The following is a 25,684-nucleotide window of genomic DNA, read 5'->3' on the forward strand; positions in this document are numbered from 1 at the left end:
TTTTTGAGGAACCTCCATACTGTTTTCCGTAGTGGCTGCACCAATTTACATATCTGCCAACCGTGCGCAACGGTTCCCTTTTCTCCGCATCCTCTCCAAAACTTGTTATTTCTTGTCTTTTTGATAATAGCCATTCTGACAGGTGGGAGGCAATATCTCATTGTGGTTTTATTTGCATTTCCCTGATGATTAGTGATGTTGAGCATGTTTTTTCAAGTGTCTTGGTCATTTGTATGTCTTTGGAAAAATGTCTATTCATGTCTTCTGCTTATTTGTTAATTGGGTTGTTGGGTTTCTTTTGCTGTCAAATTGTATGAATTCCTTGTATATTTTGGATTTTGACCCCTTATCAGATATATCTTTTGCAGATATCTTCTTCCATTCAGTAGGTGGTCTTTTTGTCTTAATAGTTTCCTTCACTTTTTAGTTTGATGTAGTCTCATTTATTTATTTTTGCTTTTGTTTCCCTTGTGTGAGGAGACAGATCCAAAAAAATTTTGCTAAGATCTAGGTCAAAGATTGTACTACCTATGTTTTCTTCTAGGAGTTTTATGGTTTCAGGTCTTATATTTAAGTCTTTAATCCATTTTGAGTTTATTTTTGTATATGGTATGAGAAAGTGGTCCAGTTTGATTCTTCTGCATGTAGCTGTCTGGTTTTCCCAACAACATTTATTGAAGAGGCTGTCTTTTCCCCATTGTATTTTCTTGCCTCTTTTGTCATAGATTAGTTGACCATTTAAGTGTGGGTTTACTTCTGGGCTCTCTATTCTGTTCTGTTGATCTATGTGTCTTTTTGTACCAGTACCATACTGCTTTGATTACTGTAGCTTTGTAGTATAGTTTGAAATCAGGGCGCATGATACCTCCAGCTTTGTTCTTCTTTCTCAAAATTGTTTTGTCTATTCTGGGTCTTTTGTGTTTCCATACAAATTTTAGGATTTTTTGTTTTGGTTCTCTGAACAATGCCATTGGTATTTTGATAGGGATTGCATTGAATCTTTACATTGCCTTGAGTAGTATGACTATTTTAACAGTATTAATTCTTGCAGTCCATTAACATGGTATATCTTTCCATTTCTCTGTGTCATCTTCACTTTCTTTCAGCAGTGTCTTTTAGTTGTCCAAGTGTAGGAGGTCTTTTACCTCCTTAGTTAGATTTATTCCTAGGTATTTTTTTTTTTTTTTGATAATTTGCAATTGCAAGTGGGATTGTCTTCTGAATTTCTCTTTCTGATAGTTCATTGTTAGTGCATAGAAAAGCAACAGGTTTCTATATATTTTGTATCCTGCCACTTTACTGAATTCATTTATTAGTTCTAATAGTTTTTTTGATGGCATCTTTTAAGATTTTCCATATATAGTATCATGTCGTCTGCAAACAGTGATAGTTTTATTTCTTCCCTTCTAGTCTGGATTTCTTTTATTTCTTTTTCAAGGAGCCACATTTTTAAATGAACTTTTGTGTTTGCTTTTGTGGAAGAAGTGAGTATGACTGAGGATGAAAAGCAGGGGCCTTAGTAAAAGCGATGTTGAATATCAGTCTTAGATTTCAGCATATGGGAAGTGAAACCATAGAGAATGACGGGAGTGAATGTATGTTATCACTGTTGGAAGAAAGGATAGCCTCCCGAGGGGACTCTGTGAGGTAGAGAACAATCTTCTGTGGACATCCAGAGCAGAGCTGTTCAGCATTTGTTGCACAGTCCCACTGGGGGACTCCAGGGAGATTCTCGGGGGGCTGTGGACTGATCCAAAAACTAAAGTTCTCTGCTTATAGGCCAATGCCACCCAATTTCATGTCAGCTGAGGATAGCCTACTCAGTAAGTTATAAAGGGGCACAGTTCTTATTTCAAACTGAAATTAGCAAGTACCTGAAGTTTGCTGCATATTCAAATACATGTTCTTCAGATAAGTGTGGCTTATCACTGGACCTGGGACTAGACATGTATTTAACAGACTTTCAGTGAGCTTTGGAAGTACATAGTAGGGGGAGATTATAGGCCAACAGACTGGCATGGGCAGGCACAGGTAAGCATGTGTAGAGTACTGTGGCTCATTGGGGTCCTACAGGTGCTTCGTTTAGGATCAGAGGAGAAGCAGAGGGAGAGGGAACAGCAGGAAGATAAATATTATTGCTTATATTCTCATGAAAGAGGCTCTTCACATCAGGAAGTGGTACAGCTTTTTTGGTAAGTCTTACAGTATCTATATCAAGAGTTAAGAATTAAAACAGAAAAAAAAAGACAACAGGGCATTATGGTAAGGGAATAAGTTGTCCATAAAGTTTTCTATTCAAGGATATTTACAATAGCAGAAGAAAAAAGCAGGGGTGGAGGGAAGAGCAGACAGTAGGACCTGCCAGGAGCTGGGGATGGAGCAGCCACTACGGTCTCTGCTCTCTAGAAGCTTACATTTTGGTGGGCTTGGGGGTGAGACAGGGAAGCTATTGCACAGAAGATAAACAATTAAAAAATGTGTATTGTGACAGATGGAGGGAAGTGCTTTGAAGATTACTAAAGTGGGCTGAGGGCATTGCAAGAGACAGAAAGTGGTGCTATTTTAGGTAGAATAATCAGGAAAGGTAAGTTGATATTTGGGTGAAGACCTGAATGAAGTGAGGGAGCGTATTATACAGAAATCTGGCAGAGACGTGAGGAGAGACATAGGTGAGGGAGGTTACGAGGTACAGACTTCCAGTTGCAAAATAAATGAGTCATGGGTATGAAATATACAGTGTGGGGAATATAGTTAGTAACTACATAATATCTTTGTATGTGACAGGTGGTAACTAGACTTATAATAGTGATCATTGTGTAATATATAGAAATATTGCATCACTTTGTTTTGCACCAGGAACTCACAGTGTTTTAGGTCAATTACACTTCAACAAACAAATTCATAGAAAAAGATTTCAGTTTTGTGGTTACCAGAGGCAGGTGATGGAGGAGGGGGAATTGTATGAAGTCAGTCAGAAGGTACAGACTTCCAGTTATAAGGTAAATAAATACTAGGGATGTATGTACAACATGATAAATATAATTAACACTGCTGTACATTATATGTGAAAGTTGTTAAGAGTAAATCCTAAGAGTTTTCATCACAAAGAAAAAATTTGTTTTCTTTTCCTCTAATTTTTTATCTATATGAGATGATGGATGCTCACTAAACTTATTGTGATAATCTTTCCATGATGTGTGTAAGTCAAGTCGTTATTCTGTGCACCTATAATAGTGAGGCAGACATTTTCTACAGTTGTAAATAGCATAGACAGTTTAAGACTATGGAGAGGAAAAGGGAAAGGGAAAAAAATCTGGCAGAATGGCATTCCAGGCAGGGGGATCAGTATGTGCAAAGGACCTAAGGCTGTTGTTTAGTGAGTTCTTAGACGGGGAAGTAGCACATTGTCCCCGTGGCAGGGCGAGCTGGGAGGAGAGTAGGTGGTGTAGAACCTTGGAAACCATGGTGAGGACTTAGGACTCGATTCTTCTGCACAAGACGCAGACCGTTGTGGAGACTAACGTAACTTGAGTTTAGAAGGATCATGCCAGCCTGTGAATGGAGAACATACCAGGGGGTCAGGAGTATAGAAGTTGGAGACCTGATAGGAGGCTACTGAAATAAACCAGACAATATATGGCTGGCTGGGGTGGGGGTGAGAAGTGGCTGATGTGGGCTATGTGTTTAAATAGAGGCTACAGGAATGGCTGATGGATGGACATGGGATGTGAGAAAGAGAAGAGTTGTAGGTGACCATAGAATTTTTGGTTTAAACAGAAGTATGGAGCTGCTGTTTATTGAGATTCGGAAGATGAGGAGAGCAGGCCTGGCGGGGCAGGGGCATGTTTAGTTCAAGTTTAGACGTGTTAAACTTGAGTTGTTGTGTGACATCAAAGTGAAATGTTGACTTGGCAATTGGGCAGAAGAATTTGTAGTTCAGAGTAGAATTTGGAGTAGATGTTAGAAAAGTGGGTCATTAGCCTGTGAAAGAACCAGGGAGTAGTAGCTGGAAGTGGAGTGGAGGCCTTCCAAGGAGAGAGCAGCTGCCCGTGCCAAGCAGTGCTCGTGGTGACCAGGGCATTTGGTGATTTTGGCCAGCATGTTCCGTTGAGTACGAGGGGCTGGAAGCTCCTGATGAAAGCCTTGTCGTGGGCAGGCACAGAAAGATTAGCTGGAGGAGATAATGTGGCCAAGGAAAAGTTTGTGTTTTAATGTGAGTTATTGTGATTCTTTTATGCTGCTAGGAAAGTTCCAGTGGAAAGGGGGAAATTGTTGATTCAGGAGATGGTGGGGACAGTTTCAGGAGTAAAGCCATTGAGTAGGTGAGAGGAGGTAAGAGTCAGTACACAGTGAAGGATTTGACTTTAATAAGAACATGGACAGTTCATCTGTTATTGTGGTTCCCAGCCCCAGATTCACATCAGAACCATATGGAGTGCTGAAAAAACACTGACACCTGGATGCCCCCTTAGACCGGTGAAGTTACAGCCTCCAAGCTGAGGCCCTGGCCTTGGTGTTCTCTGAAAGCTGCCCATGTGCCTCTTGTGCACCTGGAGTGGGGTGGGAGGGTGATGATTTGATTTGGTGGTAAAAGCTTGGGGAAGGGCTCTCGATTCTTCTGTTTTTTTCAGTGAAATAAGAAGCAGCATTATCAGCTCAAAGCAGGGAGAAGGAGGGGAGAGTGCTGGAGGTTTTAAGAGGATGTGGCGGAGCTGCCTTGGGGAGTGAGAGGGATTTAACAGGGGAATGTGGGTTGACCAGGCCACACTGGGACTCACTGTGAAGTCTGGTTGTACATTTGAATGTGACTTGTCATGTTTTCTCCCAGCTGCTTGGACACAGCAGGGAAATTAGAGTCAGATTTCCCAGGATTGGGGTTCTTGATACAGACGGTCTCCAGTCAAAATCCAAATATGAGCATGACTGTATTTCTTTTCCTGTGGAACAAGGGTCTTTCCCCGTATACTTTGAGCTACACTATGCCGGTTCTTTATATGAGCTACACGGTGCCAATTCTTTATATGAGCTACACTATGCCAATTCTTTATATGAGCTACACTATGCCAATTCTGAGTGTGATGGATGAAAATCTCACCTCCCTTAACTAAAGTCAATAGAGTACTCTTTTGTTCATTGGGGAGGCAGAGTGCTCTTTAATTTGTTTTCCTGGAGTGTTAGTAACTTAGTTTAGATCTCTAGGCATTAAATTCCGCTTTTTGTAATTAATGTGTTACTTATATGTGCTGCTTTTCCTCTAGAAATCTACATCTATATTGGAATTTTACCGAGAACTTGGATTGCCACCAAAACAGAAAGTTAAAATCTTTCATGTAACAGATAATGCTGTAATTAAGCCAGGTAATCTGAGGTGGGGGAGAAGAGGGAGGTAAAAATACCCAAATATGTGATTTGTTTAACGTCAGCCCTTTCAATAAAGCTGAATTCACAATACAAAGTCCCAAACATTTATTTTTAAATATAGAACTGTATCTGACTTAACACTAGGGACAAACAAGTCTTTTTCTTTCTTAAGTGGAAAGAACTGTAGAGAATTCTGTTTTCCATGAAAGAGGGAGGAACACTTTTGTTTTTAATGTACAGAAGGTTTCACATTTGGAAAAGCCACTCCAAATAAATAAACGAACTTTTAAAATGTGAAGTTCACTGTTTGTAGGCTGGCATTTTATTAAGTGAAGAGTAGACTCTCACTGAGATAGGATAATTTGAGAAAATGTAGCCTGAAACAGGAAAGTGACTGACCATAGCACCTTGTAAAGATCTTAAATGTAAAGATTCTTACTTAAAAATTTCAAAGTATTTTACCTACTCCATGGGATGTCAAAAAGTAAGATTTGGCAGTATGATTATATTGGTTCATATAGTTAATGACATTTTGATGTCTTTGAACTTCAGAAAAGCTCCCTGATCTCTTGAACTTGAGTTCTCTAACAGGTAGACTGTAGAAGGATGTTTTAAGATTTGATATTTTAATACCTGAACTGAATTTCTTGAAATAGAATACAATTGCAATAGGCCTTTTTAATAGGGGCGGTAGAGTCAGCCTTGATATAAGTTAGAATTGAAGGTATTTTTTGAAGTGCAAGTTTTTCATCTTGAGGTAAAGTACATGGAATTAAACTAACAAGTATAAAAATTAAGTCCACATTAACTTTTGCTGTAGCACAAACCATATGATAATTTTGTGTGTGGGGGTGATAAATGGTCAAATATCAGCCGTTCAGGTCATTCAACCTCATAGAAATTCGGTCACTTTTTAATCTCCCCTATTTTTTCTTAAATGAAGGTTTTTCTCTGCCCATATAAATCCACGTTGGGTCCTACCTTAAAGGACACTAAACCTACAGCACTTTACTCCCTGTTTTAAACAAACAAAAATAGCTTTTGATTACATTCTCTACTATATTGGTTCCAGCTTTAAAAAAAAAGTCTTTTACTGGATGATGTTAAAGTTGATTCCTATTTTTGGATAACTTATCTCCAATAGGAAAAAAAAAAAAAGACTTGATCCAGCCCCAGTGTTTTTTGAGTCATTCTCTTATTTTTATTTTCCTTATTTGAAATAGGAAATACATCTTAACATATTGTTATTCACAGAAACAACCAAGAATCTCATGTATTTATCAGCAGGAACAGTGTTGTCACAGGAGTTGCCTGTTTCAGCCAGTATCACGTTGGCCTCTGTGAAGGCACAAGCGCGCCAGTGGCCGTGGGCTGTTGGCCACTCCAGCACCATGTGCCCCATACTTCAGCCTACATGCAGTCCATTAAAATACATTTGTTGAGCAGTTTTATTATTTTATTGTTGACATTGCTAATAATTAAAATTGCGGAAGAGACTCTCCTGACATTTTGAAATCTGATAGCTAGAAGGCTTCCTGTATGTAGTTTATGTTTAATGAAGTTATTTTTGGGCTGATTTCATACTGATTTTTTGTTTTCTTTTCATAAAGGCACTCCTCTTTATGCTGCTCACTTTCGCCCAGGACAGTATGTGGATGTCACGGCCAAAACGTAGGTCCACGTAACAGGTTTTTTCCTTTTGTTTTCCTTGTATATTAAAAAACAGCAGAGTGAGTGAAAGAAGTGCAGCCTTTCAAAGTCAGTGAATAAAGGATAAGTAACCATTATTCTCATTCATAACTCTAATCCTTAATGTTACTTATGGTACTGGTTTTTAAATTGCACCGAATTAGTTGTATGTGAAGAGTTCACTTTGTGTTACAGCTTTTAAACTGAGATGTGTGCTTCTTGAGATGGGATTAAGAGAAAGGTCCATTACTGAGTTCCTTGTGGGCTGGGCCCACATCTGTTTGAAGACCAAAGGCAGCATACGGTTTGTTGGTGAAAGATACAGGAAACAGTTAAATTACAGACATCTTGCACTATTTGCGATAGTTGTGCTTAAGGTTCCCCTAAGGTAACTAATTGTAAAGCATTTTTGGAACTGTGTTAAAATCCTATCATGAGCTGAAAGAAGAAATAGGATTACACCTTAGGCGTCTTCAACAGCGTGGCATCATCTCTTGGCACTAGAAGAGAGAGACCTCTTCCACAAAAGCAAAATATTTTGTTATGTGTAAACAAGGGTTCAAATTTGGTAGAAATTAACACTTAATTTTCACTCTAACAGAAATGCTGACTTTGAGTCATACTTATGTTGGGTGGTGGTGTTTGGGGTACTGTAGTTTTTTTTTAATATCTTACCATCTGTTAAGATAAGCCCAGTACTGGCTAGGTAATCTCCAGGAAACATTTAGATCTTATAGAAGTAGTTTTTCAAAAATCAGCTGAGGTTATCTCACTATGGAATGAAGTCACCAAGCCTTTAAATATGTTTATATAGAAATTGTTCAGGGACTTCCTTGGTGGCTCAGTGGTTAAGAATCCACCTGCCAATTCAGGGGATACAGGTTAGAGCCCTGGTCCAGGAAGATCCCACATGCTATGGAGCAGCTAAGCCCGTGCGCCGCAACTACTGAGCCTGTGCTTTAGAGCCCACGAGCCACAACTACTAAGCCTGCGTGCTACAACTACTGAAGCCCACGCACCTAGAGCCCATGCTCCGCCACAAGAGAAGGCACTGCAGTGAGAAGCCCACGCACCGCGATGAAGAGCAGCCCCCGCTCGCTGCAACTAGAAAAAGTCGGCATGTAGCAATGAAGACCCAACTCAGCCAAAAATAAAAAAATTAAAATTAAAAAAAATAGAAATAAATTGTTCAGTATCAGTTGTTAGAATCCACATGATCTAGGCTAAGCTTAACTCCAGATATCAGCTCTTGTCTATGTGGCTTGCAGGATCTTAGTTCCCCAACCAGGGATCAAACCCTTGCCCACGGCAGTGAGAGTGCCCATTCCTAACCACTGGACCGCCAGGCAATTTCCCAGCTCTTGTCCATTCTTGTTTCTTGTTCTATCAACATAGATGGTAGTTTCACTGATTTATGTGCCTCAGTTTTCTTTTTGGAATATTCTGACTGAGAACCCTTTGAAAATGAACAGTGGCCCACTGGTTCTCTGGGTTAACCTTAGAATCACAGTGACTGAGACAGAGCAGCTTCTTACATCCAAGGAAACCAGATAAATCCATCATCAGTTTCCTAAACGCGGTCAGATATTTCTTCACTTCCACATTATTACTGCCTACTTTTAAATACGGGCCATTGCACACAGGTCCTAGGGGCCTTAACTTTTGATTAGCTATTTAGAAGTGGAGTGGGCTAGGTTGGTGGTGGAGTAGAGGAGAGTGGGGCCTATTTAAAGAGACTGTGAACCTTCCTCTTTTTCTCCCTGCTTCCTGCTTCCTGCTTGTTGCGAACTCATTCCTACTTGCTGGGGCATCTGAAATTACTGGTCTTTTGGTAACGTTTGTCCTGCCTGCCCTTGTGAAGAAGTCAAAATATCGGAGCTGTAAAGCTTTGGTTTGAGTAAGTGGGGAGATGTGTGTGTTGCGAATCAGATGGTTTTACTTTTTAAATTCCTGAATTATTACGTATAATAAAATGCCTCACGGTAATTTGTTAATTTACACACGGTTAATAATGTGTGCATTCCATTACATATTTTACAGGGTAAATGAGATATTCAGGAAACCCTGCAAAGTCAGATTCCTTTGTTAGCAGATGCTCTGTGGCAGTGTTTGTGACTAGCTTGGGTTGGAGCCTAGCCTTTCAGTGCCTATGTTCACTAGATGCTTTCATTTCATATACTACTGTTGGGTTTCCTTGGCTTCCTAAAAGCTATTTTTAAAACTTCAGGCTTCTCCTTGTGAGTGTAAAGTAGAAGGAGAGTATGTTGGTTTTGTTTTGTGTTTTAAGATCGTGTACCTAGAAGACAAGAGTGTGTACAGCCATGTGCCAGCCTCAGGACTAGATGGCTGATGAGAGCTGGGAGAGTAACTAACCCTGGGATTTAGAGTAGTTGACATTCAACTCTGCAAAAGGGGCACCTGCATTTGAGAAAACCCTCATTGTTGTGTGGGCTGCAGAACCGTCTTCTGTTTGACTTTGTGTAGCATGTGCACTGTACTCTGGTGTGCGTACCTTTTCGGGGTATTTCCTGAGATCAAAATGAAACAGACTTTGACCTTTCACTAAATGTTGCCAATGGCTACAGCTCTTGGAGCTGGCATGTTATTATGGCCTCAGGATGCTTGTAAGTGCTTGCGAACTTACAGAGCTCTGTCCTCATGTGGAGATGTTTTGGATTCCTCCTGGGTGCAGGCTGAGGTCTCAGCTACACCCAGTCCTGGTGGAAGCTGTCTCTTTGCCGTTGACTTTCCTGTGCATGTGTACGTGCACGCACACATGAATTTGCTTGCTTTTCTTTTTCCTTTTTAAATTCTTCTACATCCTTTCCCTGATGCTTCTCATTTTTTGGACAGTTCACCCCGCTTGGAGTTTTAGCCCTCGCAGCCAGTGAGAATGTTTTTTTTCCTTGTTGACTGTAAATGGAACCATTATCTTTTGGACATAGGCTCTGAGTCCTTGCAGTTTCTTGCTATGGCTCACTTACAGCCAGAGATTTTCTACCTTGTCCTCCATTTTCAACCCCTGTTTTAAAATTTTGAAACTTCTGGGCTCCATTGTCTTCATTATTAATCCTGTTACAGGTGCAAACACTAGAGAAAAAATGGTGCAGTGACATGGTTAGGTCAGATGAGGGACATGGGTTCACAGCCTGGAGCATCATTTCCCACACTTGAGTGGGCTTCACAATCTCCCCTACCTCCACTCCCCCACCAATCTTCAGATTCATTAGATCTGGGGTAGTACCTGAGAATTTGCATTTCTAACAAGTTCCCAGGTTGTGTGGATGCTGCTAGCCCAGGGACCACACTCTGAGAATCACTGGACTGGAGAACAGTCAGGAGCTCACCGGCGGACCTTCTTTTCCTGCTGCTCCTTTACCCAGCACAGAGTCCCAGTGCCTGCCTTTTCTCAACTCTACTCAAATTATAACATATGAACATCTGTTTTAAAGCAGGCAAGTCTAATTAATCCAGTTTCAAATAACATTGTCAGTAAAATCAGGCCTTTGTATTACCCACATTTTAGTTAGCATGAAACTGAAAACTGGTCTCCTTAGTAACTGGCTTCATCATCTCCTTTCCATTAGAGATTAATTTGAGACTTTTTTCTTAATTGAAATTGTTCATTTTTCTCACGTTGTAATAGTGATATTTAATGGTTAAATCTATACTTATATTTCAAGTTTTTTACCTTATACCTTCAATTTTAATTGCTGGATTAAATATACTTTAGAAATAACTAACTAAATAAGAAAAATTAAAATGGAAAAGTACTAATTTAAGAAAATACAGTGTTAATAGAATCTTTCTACTTCAAGAATGAAATTGTCTGCAGACATTTTCTTTTTAGTGACCAGTAACCAACAGTAGCAGCCTCTTGAAGGCTTCCTTAAATTTTTAAAATGTTCCTCTTTTAATGATTGCATTGGGAAATCTGCTTACACTGAAAGTTACATTGTATTTACCTGTGCTGAATTTGGATATAATTTTCTATATAAATAAGTAAATTTACCATTGTTGTGTTGGAGTGTGAGGTGAATATATATTTAATAGAGTTCTTTTTAATTTTTACTTTTAAACCAGAAATAGTTTTTCATCTAAAAGGTCTTAGTATACAAATTTAGATTATATGGGAAAGATCTTTACATCTAATATATAAAACCATTCTAGCAGAATAATTTTTCACAATTTTCATTAGGCTATAAATAGGTAATAAGACCCAGTCTTTGAAATATGTCAGTTTTATGTAATTTATTCTAAATAAAATTTAAAGTCTAGCACATATATTGATGTGTTCCCCACACCACCACCACTACCCACTTCCTGTACTAGGACCCTTTTAAAGATTATATTCTTGTTCTGTAATTATATTCCACCATAACTTCTAATAGATGATGGGTTTGGGGGCCTAACGTTTTCCCTTTCTTTCTCAGTTTTGAGGAGGAAACCTCTCTAGATAATATATAAAGAGTGGGTGAGATAAAGTGTGACTGTTGATTCCACCCTCAACATAGGATGTTTAGTCCATTGTTTTCTGTTGAATCCTAGCAGTGCTTATTTTAACTTGTAGAGTTTTTCTTTTTTTAAGGAAAGAAATCAGAAAAGAATTAAAGTAAGATAAAAATAAAACTGTAAAAATGCATTCTGCAGTGTTTAGGAGAAAATGTTAGGTCTCTGTCTCAGAGGACTTGAAGGACACAGGTGGTGATGCATCTATAACGGTGGGCATGGGGGCACTTTCCTGCCAGGTGTCTTACTGAACTTTGAATTCATGACAGTGGCAAGCCTGAAGTAATTTCTTGAATCCCAGATTGAAATCAGAAAACAGCTCATTCAGCTACTTCTTTCTGAGTGAAAGATAATCTAAAACTCTGTCTACGAGTCTGGGCTAATGAAAACAACCCATATATTTTCAGGCACAGTCATATTACTTTAATAGCAATTTCTGGCATAATCTTACTATTTTTGAAGTTAACAGTGTCCTTTAAATTCTCATTACCCTTTGGCCTCAAAATAGAAAAATAGGCCCTTACTTTGATAATGTTATCCCTGGTAGTAAAAATGAAAGCAGTTGGGGAGAGTTAATTTGGGTTCTTTCATTAAAATATCAAAATGTGTACAGAAATATTGTCCATCGTAGCCTTAAGGTGATTAAAAAGCCAGGTAGGTTCTTAACAAAGCAAAGACTCTTCGGGCTGTGTGAGCAGTCCTGCACACTGTTCAGAGAAGGGTGCCTGCACATGGTCAGAAGCCTTCCCCACTAGCTTGTTATTCTGACTGGTGGGTGTTTGCTGGGAACTCGGAGGGAAAGCAAGGTGGATGCTGCCTTCAGGGAACAATTGCTCTCCAGCCCTGCACATTTGCAATTTTATTTCATTTTTAATAAGTTACTTTATTTACTAGTTATTCAAAGCAGTAAATTTTTAAGCATACTAGTGAAACAGTTTTCAAAATGAGTAAACTATAGAGGGAAATAGTCTCTGTAAAAAATAATCCTTCTTCAGTCAAAGTGAGTGTCTCATCAGAGGTGGTCTAGGGAGTGGCTGAAAGCATGGATCTGTTTCTCAGCAGCTCTGTGACCTGAACAGCTTCCTTAACCTCTCAGTCGCCTCATCTTTAACATGAGACTAATTACAGCACCTACCTCATAGCCATGTTGTAAAGACTGAATGAGATAATGCACAGAAGGCTCTTAGCTCAAGATCTGGGACATAGTGAATGCTCAGGAGTATTGGCTGCTATCGCTATTGCTGATATTACTGTTTTTTCATTTGTTTCAAAATTTTAAAGGAAAAATCTGTTTTCCTCAATAGGAAATATCTTTTTAACTGAATTAACAACATTAAGTCATTAGGAATTAGACTGTGGTATTTTCTAATACATCAAATTATTGCCTCTTACTTTAGACTGTTTTGTATAGCAAAGTAGTAGCTTTACAAAGCACTCTAGGTAATTTTAAGAGTACATAATACCTGCTACATCTAGAATTTACAGTGTAATGAGGATGCCCTTGAAATAACTCCATGCTTCTCTGATATGCTACTTTATTTTTGCTTTACTCTATTTTTCAAGAGGCAGTATGACCTGAGTTAAAAGCATGACCAGATACTTTCATTTACCAGGCATTTGACCTTGGGCAAGTGGCTTAACCTCTCTGGATGTAGATTTCATTATCTTTAACATAAGGGTTTGGGAGTAAATGGTTTCTAAGGTTCCTTTCTTTTTTTTTTTTTAAATGTGGGTTTTTGTTTTTTTAAGTATAGTTGATTGACAATATCGTGTTAGTTTCAGGTGTACAGCAAAGTGATTGAGTTACACATTACATATCCTTTATCATGTTCTTTTCCATTATGGTTTATTACAGGATATTGAATATAGTTCCCTGAGCTATACAGTAGGTCCTTGTTGGTTATTTATTTTATATTTAGTAGTTTGTATCTGCTAATCCCAAACCCCCAATTTATCCCTCCCCACCCTTTTCCCCTCTGGTAACCATAAATTTGTGTTCTATGTCTGTGAGTCTGTTTCTGTTTTGTAAATGTTCACTTGTATCATTTCTTTTTTAGATTCCACATATTCTAAGTTTCCTTTCAATTCTAAAAATCTGTTTCCAAAAAATAATCCCTCAGTTTTCCAAGTGGCATAACTCACTGTTTTCTATATTAATGAAGAAGTAATACTCAGAAAACTGTTGTGTCTTTTCATGATATTGCAGAATTATTTGAGTTTTTGAGTTTTCTTCTTTGAGAAGAGCAGACTGAACTCAGGACAGCAAACGTGGTGTTCTGGGTTTACTTAGAACAGCTGGAAAATGCTCCCTTCTGTAAGAGGACTCACAGGAATCACTGCACATTTGGCTCTTTGTACTATGGAATGAGCTAGATTTGATGTCAGAAAGCTGTAAGCGGTGCACTCTTAGCAGTCAGTTGTTGATAAAAATATTCCCAGATATTGATGGGAGCTTTATAGTTTTTAGACATAAACAGAATACCTGCAGTTCAGGTCATGCTGTCACAAATTCATCCTGGAGAGTAACAGCCATACAGATCTTCCATGCCAGCTTTTGACTGTATGTGATGGGACACAGAGCAACTGGAAGATTCCACCATGACTTACCTTTGTGCTCAGGAGCTGTTTTATATCACTGATGGAATAGGTTTAGACAACAACACTGAGTTGAGTAGAAATTGACTCCCAGCATTTACAGGGATCTTCAGTGGCAAGGGCAAAACTCAGTGATGGGAATTTTGGAGGAATTTCCCTGAGGACTCAGAATGGATGGACTAGAGAGCACTCCTCACCTCATGGACATTTTGTTTTACCCCATATACAAGTGTATCCAGAACCATGCAGTCAAAGGCAGTTTCCCATAAAGTGGGGAAATACATGATGGGTTTGTATTAAAACCTGTGTGTCTGCTGGTAGACATTTAGGCATTTGTCAATGTGACAGGGAAATGAAATTCATAGTAGTATTCTCTAGAGATTTATAGAATGCAGTTGGAAACACTAAATTATGCATTCTCTTCTGCAAGATTCTTACAGTCAAACCTTTAAGCCCCTCCTCACCTTTTCTTAATATAATCTTCATAAACTTTTGTAAAAGACAAGCCCATTATACAGCATTTGGAAACTACAGGACAAAATAAAGGAAATAATCATCTCTCTTCCTAAGACACAGTTATAGCCAGTAACAAAATTACTCTGAGTTCTCTAGGTAGGGCACTAGGGTTAGATGCTGCACAATCCCTGCACTTCATGAACTTAAAGTATAGTAAGGAAATACACCCAGAAACATGGGCAATAAAGTCTAAATTTAAATCGCATCTCTGAGATTTTTTGATGAAGTTTTGGTTTTAGCAAGTACGAATGCTCTAAATAAAATAAATTTTTTATGTTTTCCTAATTTTCAGATATGTTTCACTAAATTTGGAACTTCTAACATTGTGTTCTTAGCTGATTTGAATTTTCCTTTATTTGGTTTTTTCTGCTGTCATTAAAAACTGCAACAGAAAAGGGGTGGGAGAGATAAAGTATGTTATGTGTTTTATATCCTATTTAGTAAAGTGAAGGTATTATTTTATGTGACCTGTGAAAACCTTATGTTTGAATTCTGCACGGGTTTGCTAAGTGTAGATTCGTTCATATCTTGCTCTTGTTTCGTTTTTCTTCTCCAGTTGGGCGACAACTGAGAGAAACAACAGAATAGACACCTGTGCCCCCTCCGTGGAGCAACAGGTGCCCTCTGTTCTCCGTAGTCTCAATTCAGCCAGTGATTTGTCACATCATGTGTGTCTTACCCTTTTGTTTAAAGGTTATTTATTGAAGAGGCTCCTGTTGTACACAGTATAACAACATGATGTGTTCTAGAACTAGATTGAAAAACAGTCTGTAATTGGCTGACAGTAATTAGCACTTTCAGGATACCACTTTGATTTTGTAATCGTTTGCTGGTAAAATGAGCTAAATTATCTCCTGTAATTTACCTGGAGTGTCTTTTACTGGTGCACACATGCATGCTCTCTCTTTAAGCAGGAGATGAATCAGTTTGAGAACTCAGAAGTTACCAACAAACTTTCTACAAAGAATGACCAGTGTTAGAATGCCATATTTTGAAAACATGCTCATTTTAGATTTGGCATTGCCAGTCCGTTCCCTTGTTTTCTTTAAAGTGTTATTTGCCAGGGCTTCCCTGGTGGTGCAGTGGTTAAGAATACACCTGCCAATGAAGGGGACATGGGTTCGAGCCCTAATCTGGGAAGGTCCCACATGCTGCGGAGCAACTAAGCCCATGCACCACAACTACTGAGCCTGTGCTGTAGAACAACTGAAGCCTGTGCACCTAGAGCCCATGCTCTGCAACAAGAGAAGCCACCACAATGAGAAGCCTATGCACCACTACAAAGAGTAGCCCCCACTCGCCACAAGTAGACAAAGCCCGCGTGCAGCAACGAAGACCCAGTGCAGCCAAAATTAAAATAAATGAAATAAATATATAAAAAATTTTTAAAAATGTTATGTGCCAAACAATATCATAAGTTCAAATGACTCTTTAGTTCTTTTTTATTTTTAAATTGCAAAGCATTTATTTTTCAAATATCAATATATTCTAAAATTCAGCGTTAAGTAGAAATATTTGTTAAGTTTCTGAAGCCAAATTTCAGTAAAATATTTGATTATCATAGTTTCCCTTCTTAGATGTTAACCTTGCAAAGTTTATAGTGACTTTTCAATGAATATATGTTAAATTTCTGTTTTAGCTCTTTGATCAAGCATAAACATTATTTTGAGTTTTGGAGGCAAAAAAAGAATTACGTACAGGCACGCCTTGGAGATACTGCAGTTTGGTTCCAGACAACGGCAGTAAAGCGAGTCAAGCTTTTGGTTTCCTAGTGCATATAGAAGTTATGTTTACACTGTACTGTAGCCTGTACAATAGCATTATGTCTAAAAAAACAATGTATGTGCCTTAGTTTAAAAATACTTCATGGCTTAAAAATGAACGAAATATAATGCCATTTTCAGCGACATGGATGGACCTAGAGATTGTCATACAGAGTGAAGTAAGTCAGAAAGAGAAAGACATGTATCGTATAATATCACTTATGTGTGGAATCTAGAAAAATGGTACAGATGAACTTGTTTGCAAAATAGAAATAGAGTCACAGATGTAGAAAACAAACTTGCGGTTACCAAGGGGGGAGAAGGGTAGGGTGGGATGAATTGGGAGATTAGGACTGACATATACACTACTATATATAAAGTAGATAACTAATAAGAACCTACTGTATAGCACAGGGAACTCTACTCAATGCTCTGTGGTGACCTAAATGGGAAGGAAATTTTAAAAAGAGTGGATATATGTATATGTATATCTGATTTACTTTGCTGTACAGCAGAAACTAACACAACATTGTAAAGCAACTATACTCCAATAAAAGTTAAAAAAAAAAAAAACTTCATGGCCAAAAAGTGCTAATCATTATCTGATCACACAGGGTTGCCACAAACCTTTCAAATTGTAAAAACCACAGTATCTGCGGAGCATAATAAAACAAGGTGTGCTGGTCAGTGTACTCCATAAGTGATGTGTTCAATTGATTAATGTGAAAAATGCTACATTTAAATTATTCATATACAAATAACTTTTGACATGTGATATGATATTATTAGACTGTTCTATACATATTCATATTATTTTTATGCTGGTTTCTTGATTTATCTAAAACAAACCATCTTAGTCATGTGGGCTTACTTCAATCCATTACTCTCTGATAATTCTTTGTTAAATGCATAGCAAAGTCCTTGTGGAAATAACATAGTTTTCAAAATCTTTTGTGATTGGTCCTTTTTGTAAATGTCCTGAACTGGGCACTATTTATTTAATAATAGCTAGCTTTATTAAATTAAGGGAACACAACATGAAAAATATGTTGATATATTATCTAATGAAAGGTGGAAAAAGTGTTCATATTAAGAGTCTATAAAAAGAAGCCTGGTAGAGTCTTACAATTCATTCTAGCCCTTTCCTTGTATCATTTGTCCTGATATATTTGACAGAGATAAACTCTAATACTGCTTGAACCTTAGTGTTGTGTCTCCTACATTGCATAATGTTTCTCTAGTTAGCAGAATTTGAAAATAGAATGGTTTTGTTTAAAAATTGAAATATTAGATTTTTTCTCTGATTTTATTTCTCCATTGGCTTCTGATTCAAACCTTGAAACCAAGATCCATCTTCTAAACTTGTTCAGCATTTAGAGCATTATTACTGTTTTATTTCGTGTTCTATTGTATATTGCTGCCTAGCACATTACTCTAAAATACAACAGCCTAAAACAACAAACATTTATTACCTCACAGTTTCTGTGGTCATAACTCCCAGTACAGCTTAGCTGGGTGCCTCTGGCTCAGGGTCTCTCACGAAGCTGCAGCCGAGGCAACAGTCAAGGCTGTGGTCATCTCAGGGTTCAACTTGGGAAGAAGTGTCTACAAGCTCATTAACATGGCCACTGGCGAGCGTCAGGTCCACAGTTGTTGGCTAGAGAGGTCCTTGCTGCATAACTCTCCATAGGATAGCAGCTGGCTTCCTTCAGAACCGAGAGTGCAGAGATGGAAGCCAGTGTCTTTGTAACCAAGAGTCAGAGGTGACGTCTCATCTCTTCTGCCGTAGTTTATTCCTTAAGAGGTGAGTTGCTAGGTCCACACAGACTCAAGGGGAGGTGATTGATCACACAGGGGCATGTGTACCAGAAGGTGAGTTTTTTCAGGGGTTTTTTTTTGTTTGTTTGTTTTGTTTTTAATTTTTATTGGAGTATAGTTGCTTTACAGGAGGTGGGGGTCTTAATGGTGGCCTGCTGCATTGCTTACAAGTACTTTGAACTTATAAAATGTCCCACTTTTACTGTGTTGTTTCATAGGATTAGGAAGATAGAACTGCTTAGCTTGCTATTGTCTCACAATCTTGAACTAATCATTTTATGTAGAATGAGACTCCAGGAAGGGGTGCAAACCAGGACAGAGATAAAGGCATGTTCATTTGTAGTTTTGCTTGTATGGCCTTTTCTAGTTATTTGGATAAGGAACTTTGCTAAAAACTCTAAGGTACTATCAAAGTATACAGTTGGGGGTATTTTATCCTCTGTTCATTATGTAAATTCTAATGCCTATCTTGTTCAGTATTGGTAAAGGTTTCCAAGGTGTCATGAAGAGATGGGGATTTAAAGGCCAGCCAGCTACTCATGGTCAAACAAAAACCCACAGAAGGCCTGGAGCTATTTCAACTGGTGTAAGTATAACTTAGTGATCCTCTTTTTAGTACTAAAGATTCAGCTTTTGTGTATATGGTGCTTTAGTCTGTCCTTGGGATCAAGTCACATTATTTGACTCTTACTCCAGGTGGGTCCTAATAAAAGTCACACATTTATGAGTCCTGGCCTTACTTACTTTCCAGAGCCAGACTTGAATCATTTGGTTATATCCTACATACTTACGGCCAGTGTTCTCAGTACTTGTCTGCCTACTTTCTTTCCCATCTCTGTCTCCCATCCTACACTCTGATGTGAGCTGCCAAGTGATCAGGGATCAGAATGCCCTGCCATCTGCCCTCACTGGTTCCTTCACAGATTTGTTTTTGCCTTAGAGGAGACCGTTGGGAAAAGTTGTCAAGGACAGTATAATGATGAAGGGGAAAGTAATAGAGAAAAAATGGAGAAGTAGACAATAAGAGCATAGGAAGGAGAGAAGGAGTTTTGTAGTGCTAATTTAGTCCTACTGAATATCTCTCCCAGAGGTGTACCGTAAAGAGCCTGGGGGAGTCTTACTCTTGGGTGGGAAGAGTATGGAAGGGCTTAGGAGTGGCAGGAGTGGCACTTAACTAGATATACTTTTTTGTTACACTTTTTACTTTGGAACCATGTTAATGTTTTACAAATTCAAAGTAAAATAAAAATGGGGGGGATCCATAATGGAATATAATTAGGAAATGAACATAACTATTTCAAATGAGTAACAGAACCTCACTAAAGTGGGGGACTAGAGTGGACTAATAACTCAAGTAACTTGTGAACACATAGTTGTTGGCTGTATACCCGGAGTCTAAATTTAAAATGTACTGTGTGCAAGTGTTGAGTTCTAATTATGTTTTTTTAGTAGTATTAGTTAGCCATTCTGAGATAATTTTCTGTGAATTATAGGACTGACCAGATAAGTGAATATATTGATAATGGAAGCCAAGTTTCTCACTATTGGAGGTAACTAACTCTCTCCTTTAGTCACTCTGCAGAAGGATAGTAACATCAAAAGCCAGGGTGGGAGAGTAGGACCATTCCAGCAGCTGCGGACTGGATGGGGTCCAAGTCAGTTAATACGGAAGATTTGTGAAAACAGGCCAGGCAGTCCATTTTTTCTTTGAATGGTGGTGTGACATGTTTTTATGTCCTTCTCAGCCATTATGGGCTCAGTTGCTGCTCTCTTGTTACTGAACTTTTCTCCTAAATATGTTCTTAGTCTATATTTTTTTGTTCTAATCTAATTTAGAAAGGGAATTCTCTAGGGGTAAATGTGACTAAATCCATGTTTAGTTCTTTACTGGGGGCTAGCAAAATGGGGGAAAAAATAAAACATTTTAATGACATATCTTATTTGCATTTTGGTTTGATCTGTACTGTTTGAAATTGAGAGTACTACTTAAAAGTGCTACTTTTGGTTCTCTCCTTTAGGATGTTGCCAGAGTCTGGCCTGGAACTAAAATGCCTGGACAATTGGGGAACATAGATAGGACAGCATTTGGACTGAAAGTAAGTTTCTGGAGTGGCTTTTCATAGGAATGGTTAAATTAGTGCCTATAGGCAAATGCACCAGCATACATATTTAACATGTGTTGGCATATGGTGGTTCTAATAGGTTTTACAATTATTGAGGGGTGGGGGATACGTGAACTCTGTGTGTGTGTGTGTGTGTGTGTGTGTTGGAGTTGTCATATATGTTCATTTAACATGCAAGCCATGGAAAATGCACTCATTAAAAAGAAAAAGTTAATTGTCTACTATTTGACCTGAAAGATTTCCATAAAGTGTTGTTGCATGAAAAAACAGAGATTCAGAGCATTATGTATAATACTCTTATAAAAGAGTAAACAGAAACTCCCTACATATATATGTCACCATGCCATGTAAGCACAGAGAAGAGTAGATGGTTATATATCAGATTGCTTTCGATTAAATGTCAAATGTGTGGGTGGATGTGGGTGAGGAAGAGGAGAGAGGAAGACAAAGTAGGAGACAATCAAAATAGGAAAATAGAGTACTAAAAAAGCATTGTGGTATACATCCATTTTTGTAAAATAATTATATATTTAAAAGGGGCAGAGAGTTAAATTCACTCTCTGCTAACTTGAGGAATATATGTAATATCTAAGTGAAAATGAGTTGTACATAATAGGTGCCATATAATTATACTTTTATTAAAACAACTAATCTGTATATATGTATGAAAAGTGTAGAAAGTACAAAAAAGAAAATAGGCCATTCAAAAGAACAACCCCCAAAGACAACCACTGGTAACATTTTGGTGCATATTCTTTCATTCTCTATTCTAGATATATTTTATTTATAAATTTTAACCAGCAGAAGTTTTTAAATTTTATGTAATCTAAGATTTTTTTTCCCTCTCTGTTACATTTATACTTGCCACAGACAACTATATTTGTATCTGACTTTGTGCATTTTCTTTTCATGTATGCATATGTGTGACAGGAGAGAGATTTCAGTTTCCCTAGTATTTAACATTTAGCCATGAGGTATGGGTCAAACTTGATTTTACCCCCAAATACTTTCTTAGTACCATTTCTTGACTGTTCTCTCATTTGTGTAAATGTTTTTCCCACATGAAGATCTGTTTGAAGGCCATCTGCTCAGCACACTTTTAAAAAAAATTAGACCCAGAGAGGTTGCGGCTTCCCAGTTTCTAGTTGCAGCAAGCTCATGTTAACTAAGAATAAAATAAAATTGAATTTTCATTTGTTATTCTTAATGGTGCCAGAAGAATATTGAAATATCCAAGTAGTCTTGATCGTTCAGTCACATTTATACTTAAAATGAGAGTTTTCTACCACTTACATGAGACATATCTGTTGTAGTATTGCAGTACAAGTCATCCATAGGATTTGAAATTTTTATTCTCATTCAATATTTTGAGGTGCTAACATGATTATTTCTTTACAGGCTACTTATAGCCTCAGCTTTTGTTTGTACTGATATAAGTATATTCTCATATTTTTGACTCTTAAGGTTTGATTTTATTTCCACTTCAGGTGTGGAGAATAAACACAAAGCACAATATAATCTATGTAAATGGCTCTGTACCTGGACACAAAAATTGCTTAGTAAAGGTATGTATAACTGTCTTTATGTCTTTATTTTCCCTTGTTCAGAGATGTGGATGTGTGCCATAAGTTCTCCTCTCACCCATAAATGTGTCTTGAAAATAAGTAGCTGTTTCTCCACATGTTCTTTGCTAATTTTTTGCTTTTTAGTAGCACCTGAGTGAGAAAATTGCACAAAATAACCTATAGCCTGTGTCTCTAAAACCATGAACCTTCACAAAGGGTAGGTCCAGTAAGAGGCGCTTTAGAAATACAAAAAGGATATTAGCAAAACTACTTGCAAAAATATCAATATATCTCTATGCTTCCAAAAAATAACTTTTTCATTTTTTAAGAGTACTTTGACACGGGAACCAGAAGTGTGTGTGGTGGAAATAAAATGAGAATCAACAAGAAAGGTGGTTTGAGGTGGACATTTTAAGGAAAGATTTATTATTATTATTATTATTATTATTATTATTACTAGCATTGCTCTGTGTTTTCCTTAAAAATACATTTTTATGTTCAAAACATGAAGAGAAGAAAACATGTTATACAAGATAGACTTGAAAAAACGTTCTTAAGCTCTCAGAGATTTATTTCCATCAAATAAAATACAAAATAAATATTCAACCTGGGATTTAAGTCAACATAATACAAAATGAGATGTCACTTTTGAATTTTGAATCTTCCATTCTGAAAATAAATTTGTAGTTGAAGTGATATCAGCAGTTCCCCAAAATAGATTCTTCATTACTCTTCCAACAATAACAACAAAAATAGGCTGAAACTTAACCCTCAGATTTTTCAAAAAACCTGTCTTTTTCTATGTATTCTTTTCATTTCTTAAAGTAGGTTCTGTTACTAGCATAAGGTACAATATTTATTTCAGTCTTACAGTAATTAAAATCCCCTTTCTGGAACTCTTCACTTTTTTGACTAGAGTATTCTCATTTTTTTTTTTAAAGAAAAAATGCATTTGATTAATTCTTGCAAGATTTTTTGGTCTTTTTTTTTTTTAAAGTTTGCAGTTTTTTAGGTTTAAGTAAGTTTTCAGACCCCCGGTGACCCAAGTCATGTATATAGTGACAGGTACTGGAAGCCAGCAGGTTGTCATTGTGCTTTTCCTAACATCTGGGCTTCATAATTCAGTGTATTCCTACCTCCAGATTTATTACATTGTTATAAATATAACAACCAAATAAAAGAGGAAAAAAAAGAAAATGATCATTTTTCATAATAAATTATACTGGATAGCAGATGAAGTTTTAAACATTGTCAAATCCTCCTTTTCTCCCCATTTGCTGTATACAGTTCTAGGCTGGCTTCCAGCTGAGCCTCACTGTTGCCGTGACTCCTCAGGTTCACCTCAGCATCTTCCTTGACACCAGCAGGGATGAACAGGTGAACTGCCTTGAAAAACTATATGTGCAGGGTTCTGATCTGGTTGTTATAAACAATTTATAATCAACAACACGTATTACTCAGATTTTTCCACCCACTTCAATAAAGATTGGCTCCAAAAACTCAATCCATTTAATGGATGGTGGCTTGCTATCACTGAAGATATTCAGAAGGTACACTGAAGGCAGTTCCAAAAGAGGAGTCCAAATACATTTTGAGAAACTGTACCATCAGAGAAATGTCTAGACACTTTGAACTGTTAACACACTAGGTGAATATATTTCCAACAAACAGATTTTGATAAAAGAATTCATCCTGAAAAAAAATCTTTGAAATATAGTGCCTTTTAACTGTCTTTTATAACCTTAAATGTCTGTCCCAAACATTAAGGTGTGGGTTTGGGGGAGTTTTTTGTGGGCTTATGTTTTAAATGTCAAAAGTTTGGTAAATCTTCTGAAAACAGTCACCCCACTTTGTCCATTCTTCCCAGTGATCCCACAGCAGGTGAATAAGCCCCTTGCCGTTGGAGGTTGAGGCTTGTCCTGCTGGACAGGCAGCCTCATTGGCATCCACTCACTCCACAGGAGCTTTTGGTTCCATCAGAGTACAGAGCACAGGGCTGCCTGTCATTCATTCTAAAGTTAGTAAGATAGTCTTAGGGATAACCAAACTGTTTAATTAATGTAAGCTTTTTGTTCTTCTTTGGATTCACTAAATGTATTAAAGAGAGCCTAAAGAACTGTTATTTACAGCATAGTGTACTGTACTATTTGTGTGTGCTCGTCCCTATATTCTAATTTATAATTTAAGTTTGTTTTCAGATTTTCCTGTTTTTTGTGTGTGTGTCCTACCTCCAGCTTTCCTAAAAAGTGTTTGAACTGGTTTGCCAATAGACATAAATATAAAAAGAATGAGAGGGAGTCCTGAAGTCAGGGAAATAATAAAGCCAGGGATAAGATTCAGTGCACAAAAACATGTACCAGCAAATTTGGGACAAGATGGTGGAGTAGAGGGACCTTGAGCCCACCTTCTCTTATGAGCACACCAAAATCACAACTAACTACTGAACAATCATCAATTAAAGAAAAAGCTGGAGACTACCAAAAAAGATATTCTACATGATATAAAGAAGAAACCACAATGAGATGATAGGAGGGGTGCACTCGTGATGTAATCAAATCCTTTACTACCTGGCGACACAAAAACTGGAGAATGATTATATCACAGAAGTTCTCCCACAGGAGTGAGAGTTCTGAGCCTGACGTCAGTCTCCCCAGCCGGGGGGGCCTGGCATCAGGAAGAGGAGCTCCCAGAGCATTTGGCTTTGAAGGCCAATGGGGCTTGATAGCAGGAGCTCCACAGGACTGGGGGAAGCAGAGACCTCACTCTTAAAGGGCACATGCAGAATCTCATGTACCTGGAACCCGGGCAAAAGCAGTAATTTCATAGAAGCCTGTGCCAGACCTACCTGCTGGTCTTGAAGGGTCTCCTGGGAAGGTGGGGGGCAGCTGTGGCTCACCCTGAGGACATAAAAACCAGTGGCAGATATATTAAGGAGTATTCATCTTCATGAACTCTTGCTGGAGGCTGACATCTTGCTTGGGTCATTAGCACCAAAACCTGGCCCCACCCAACAGCCTGTAGGCTCCAGTGCTGGGACACCTCAAGCAAACAACCAAGTGGGCAGGGACACAGCTGCATCCATCAGCAGACAGGCTGCTTAAAGACTTCCTGAGCCCACAGCCGTCTTTGGACACACCCCTTGACACAGCCCTGCCCACCAGAGGGCGAGGAACCAGCTCCACCAACCAGTGGGCTGGCACCAGCCCCTCCTGCCAGGAAGCCTGCACAAGCCTCTAGAGCAGCCCCATCCAGCCAGGGTCAGACACCAGAAGCAAGAAAGCTATGATCACACAGCCTGTGGAACTGGGTCTGCAAACAGACTGGTCCCTGATCCTTCGGTGATGAGAGGGAAGTGTACTGCTGGGACATACAGGACATCCCACTTCTCCAGGGTTGGGAAATGCAATTAACCTGCCACACATAAATATACAAGTAGAAATTTGACGGAATGAGGCAGCAGAGGAATATGTTTCAGATGAAGGAACAAGATAAAATCCCTGCAGAACAGCTAAGTGAAGTGGAGGTAGGCAGTGTACTCAAGAAGGAGTTCAGAGTAATGATCGTAAAGATGATCCAGGAATTTGGGAAAAGAATGGATGCACAGAGCAAGAAGTTAGAAGTTTTTAACAAAGAGTCAGAAAACATAAAGAGCAACCAAACAGAGATGAATATAATAGCTGAAATGAAAAATAGAAAGAACCAGTAGCAGAATAAATGAGGCAGAAGAATAGAGCAGTGAACTGGA

General features: G+C 38.3%; 1 protein-coding gene across 2 annotated transcripts in view; it reads left to right on the forward strand.

The window, feature by feature from the left end:
- Positions 1-25,684, forward strand: part of MRPL3 (mitochondrial ribosomal protein L3) — a 43,569-nt gene that overhangs the window by 9,640 nt on the left and 8,245 nt on the right. For both annotated transcript variants that reach the window (XM_059921930.1, XM_059921931.1), the window contains 5 exons: positions 5,259-5,358; positions 6,972-7,032; positions 18,729-18,837; positions 20,270-20,347; positions 21,862-21,939. In XM_059921930.1, coding sequence (XP_059777913.1) covers positions 5,259-5,358; positions 6,972-7,032; positions 18,729-18,837; positions 20,270-20,347; positions 21,862-21,939 — 426 coding nt within the window. The remainder of the gene's footprint in view (positions 1-5,258; positions 5,359-6,971; positions 7,033-18,728; positions 18,838-20,269; positions 20,348-21,861; positions 21,940-25,684) is intronic.

This window comes from Balaenoptera ricei, chromosome 4, assembly GCF_028023285.1.
Source record: "Balaenoptera ricei isolate mBalRic1 chromosome 4, mBalRic1.hap2, whole genome shotgun sequence".
Lineage (NCBI taxonomy): Eukaryota > Metazoa > Chordata > Mammalia > Artiodactyla > Balaenopteridae > Balaenoptera > Balaenoptera ricei.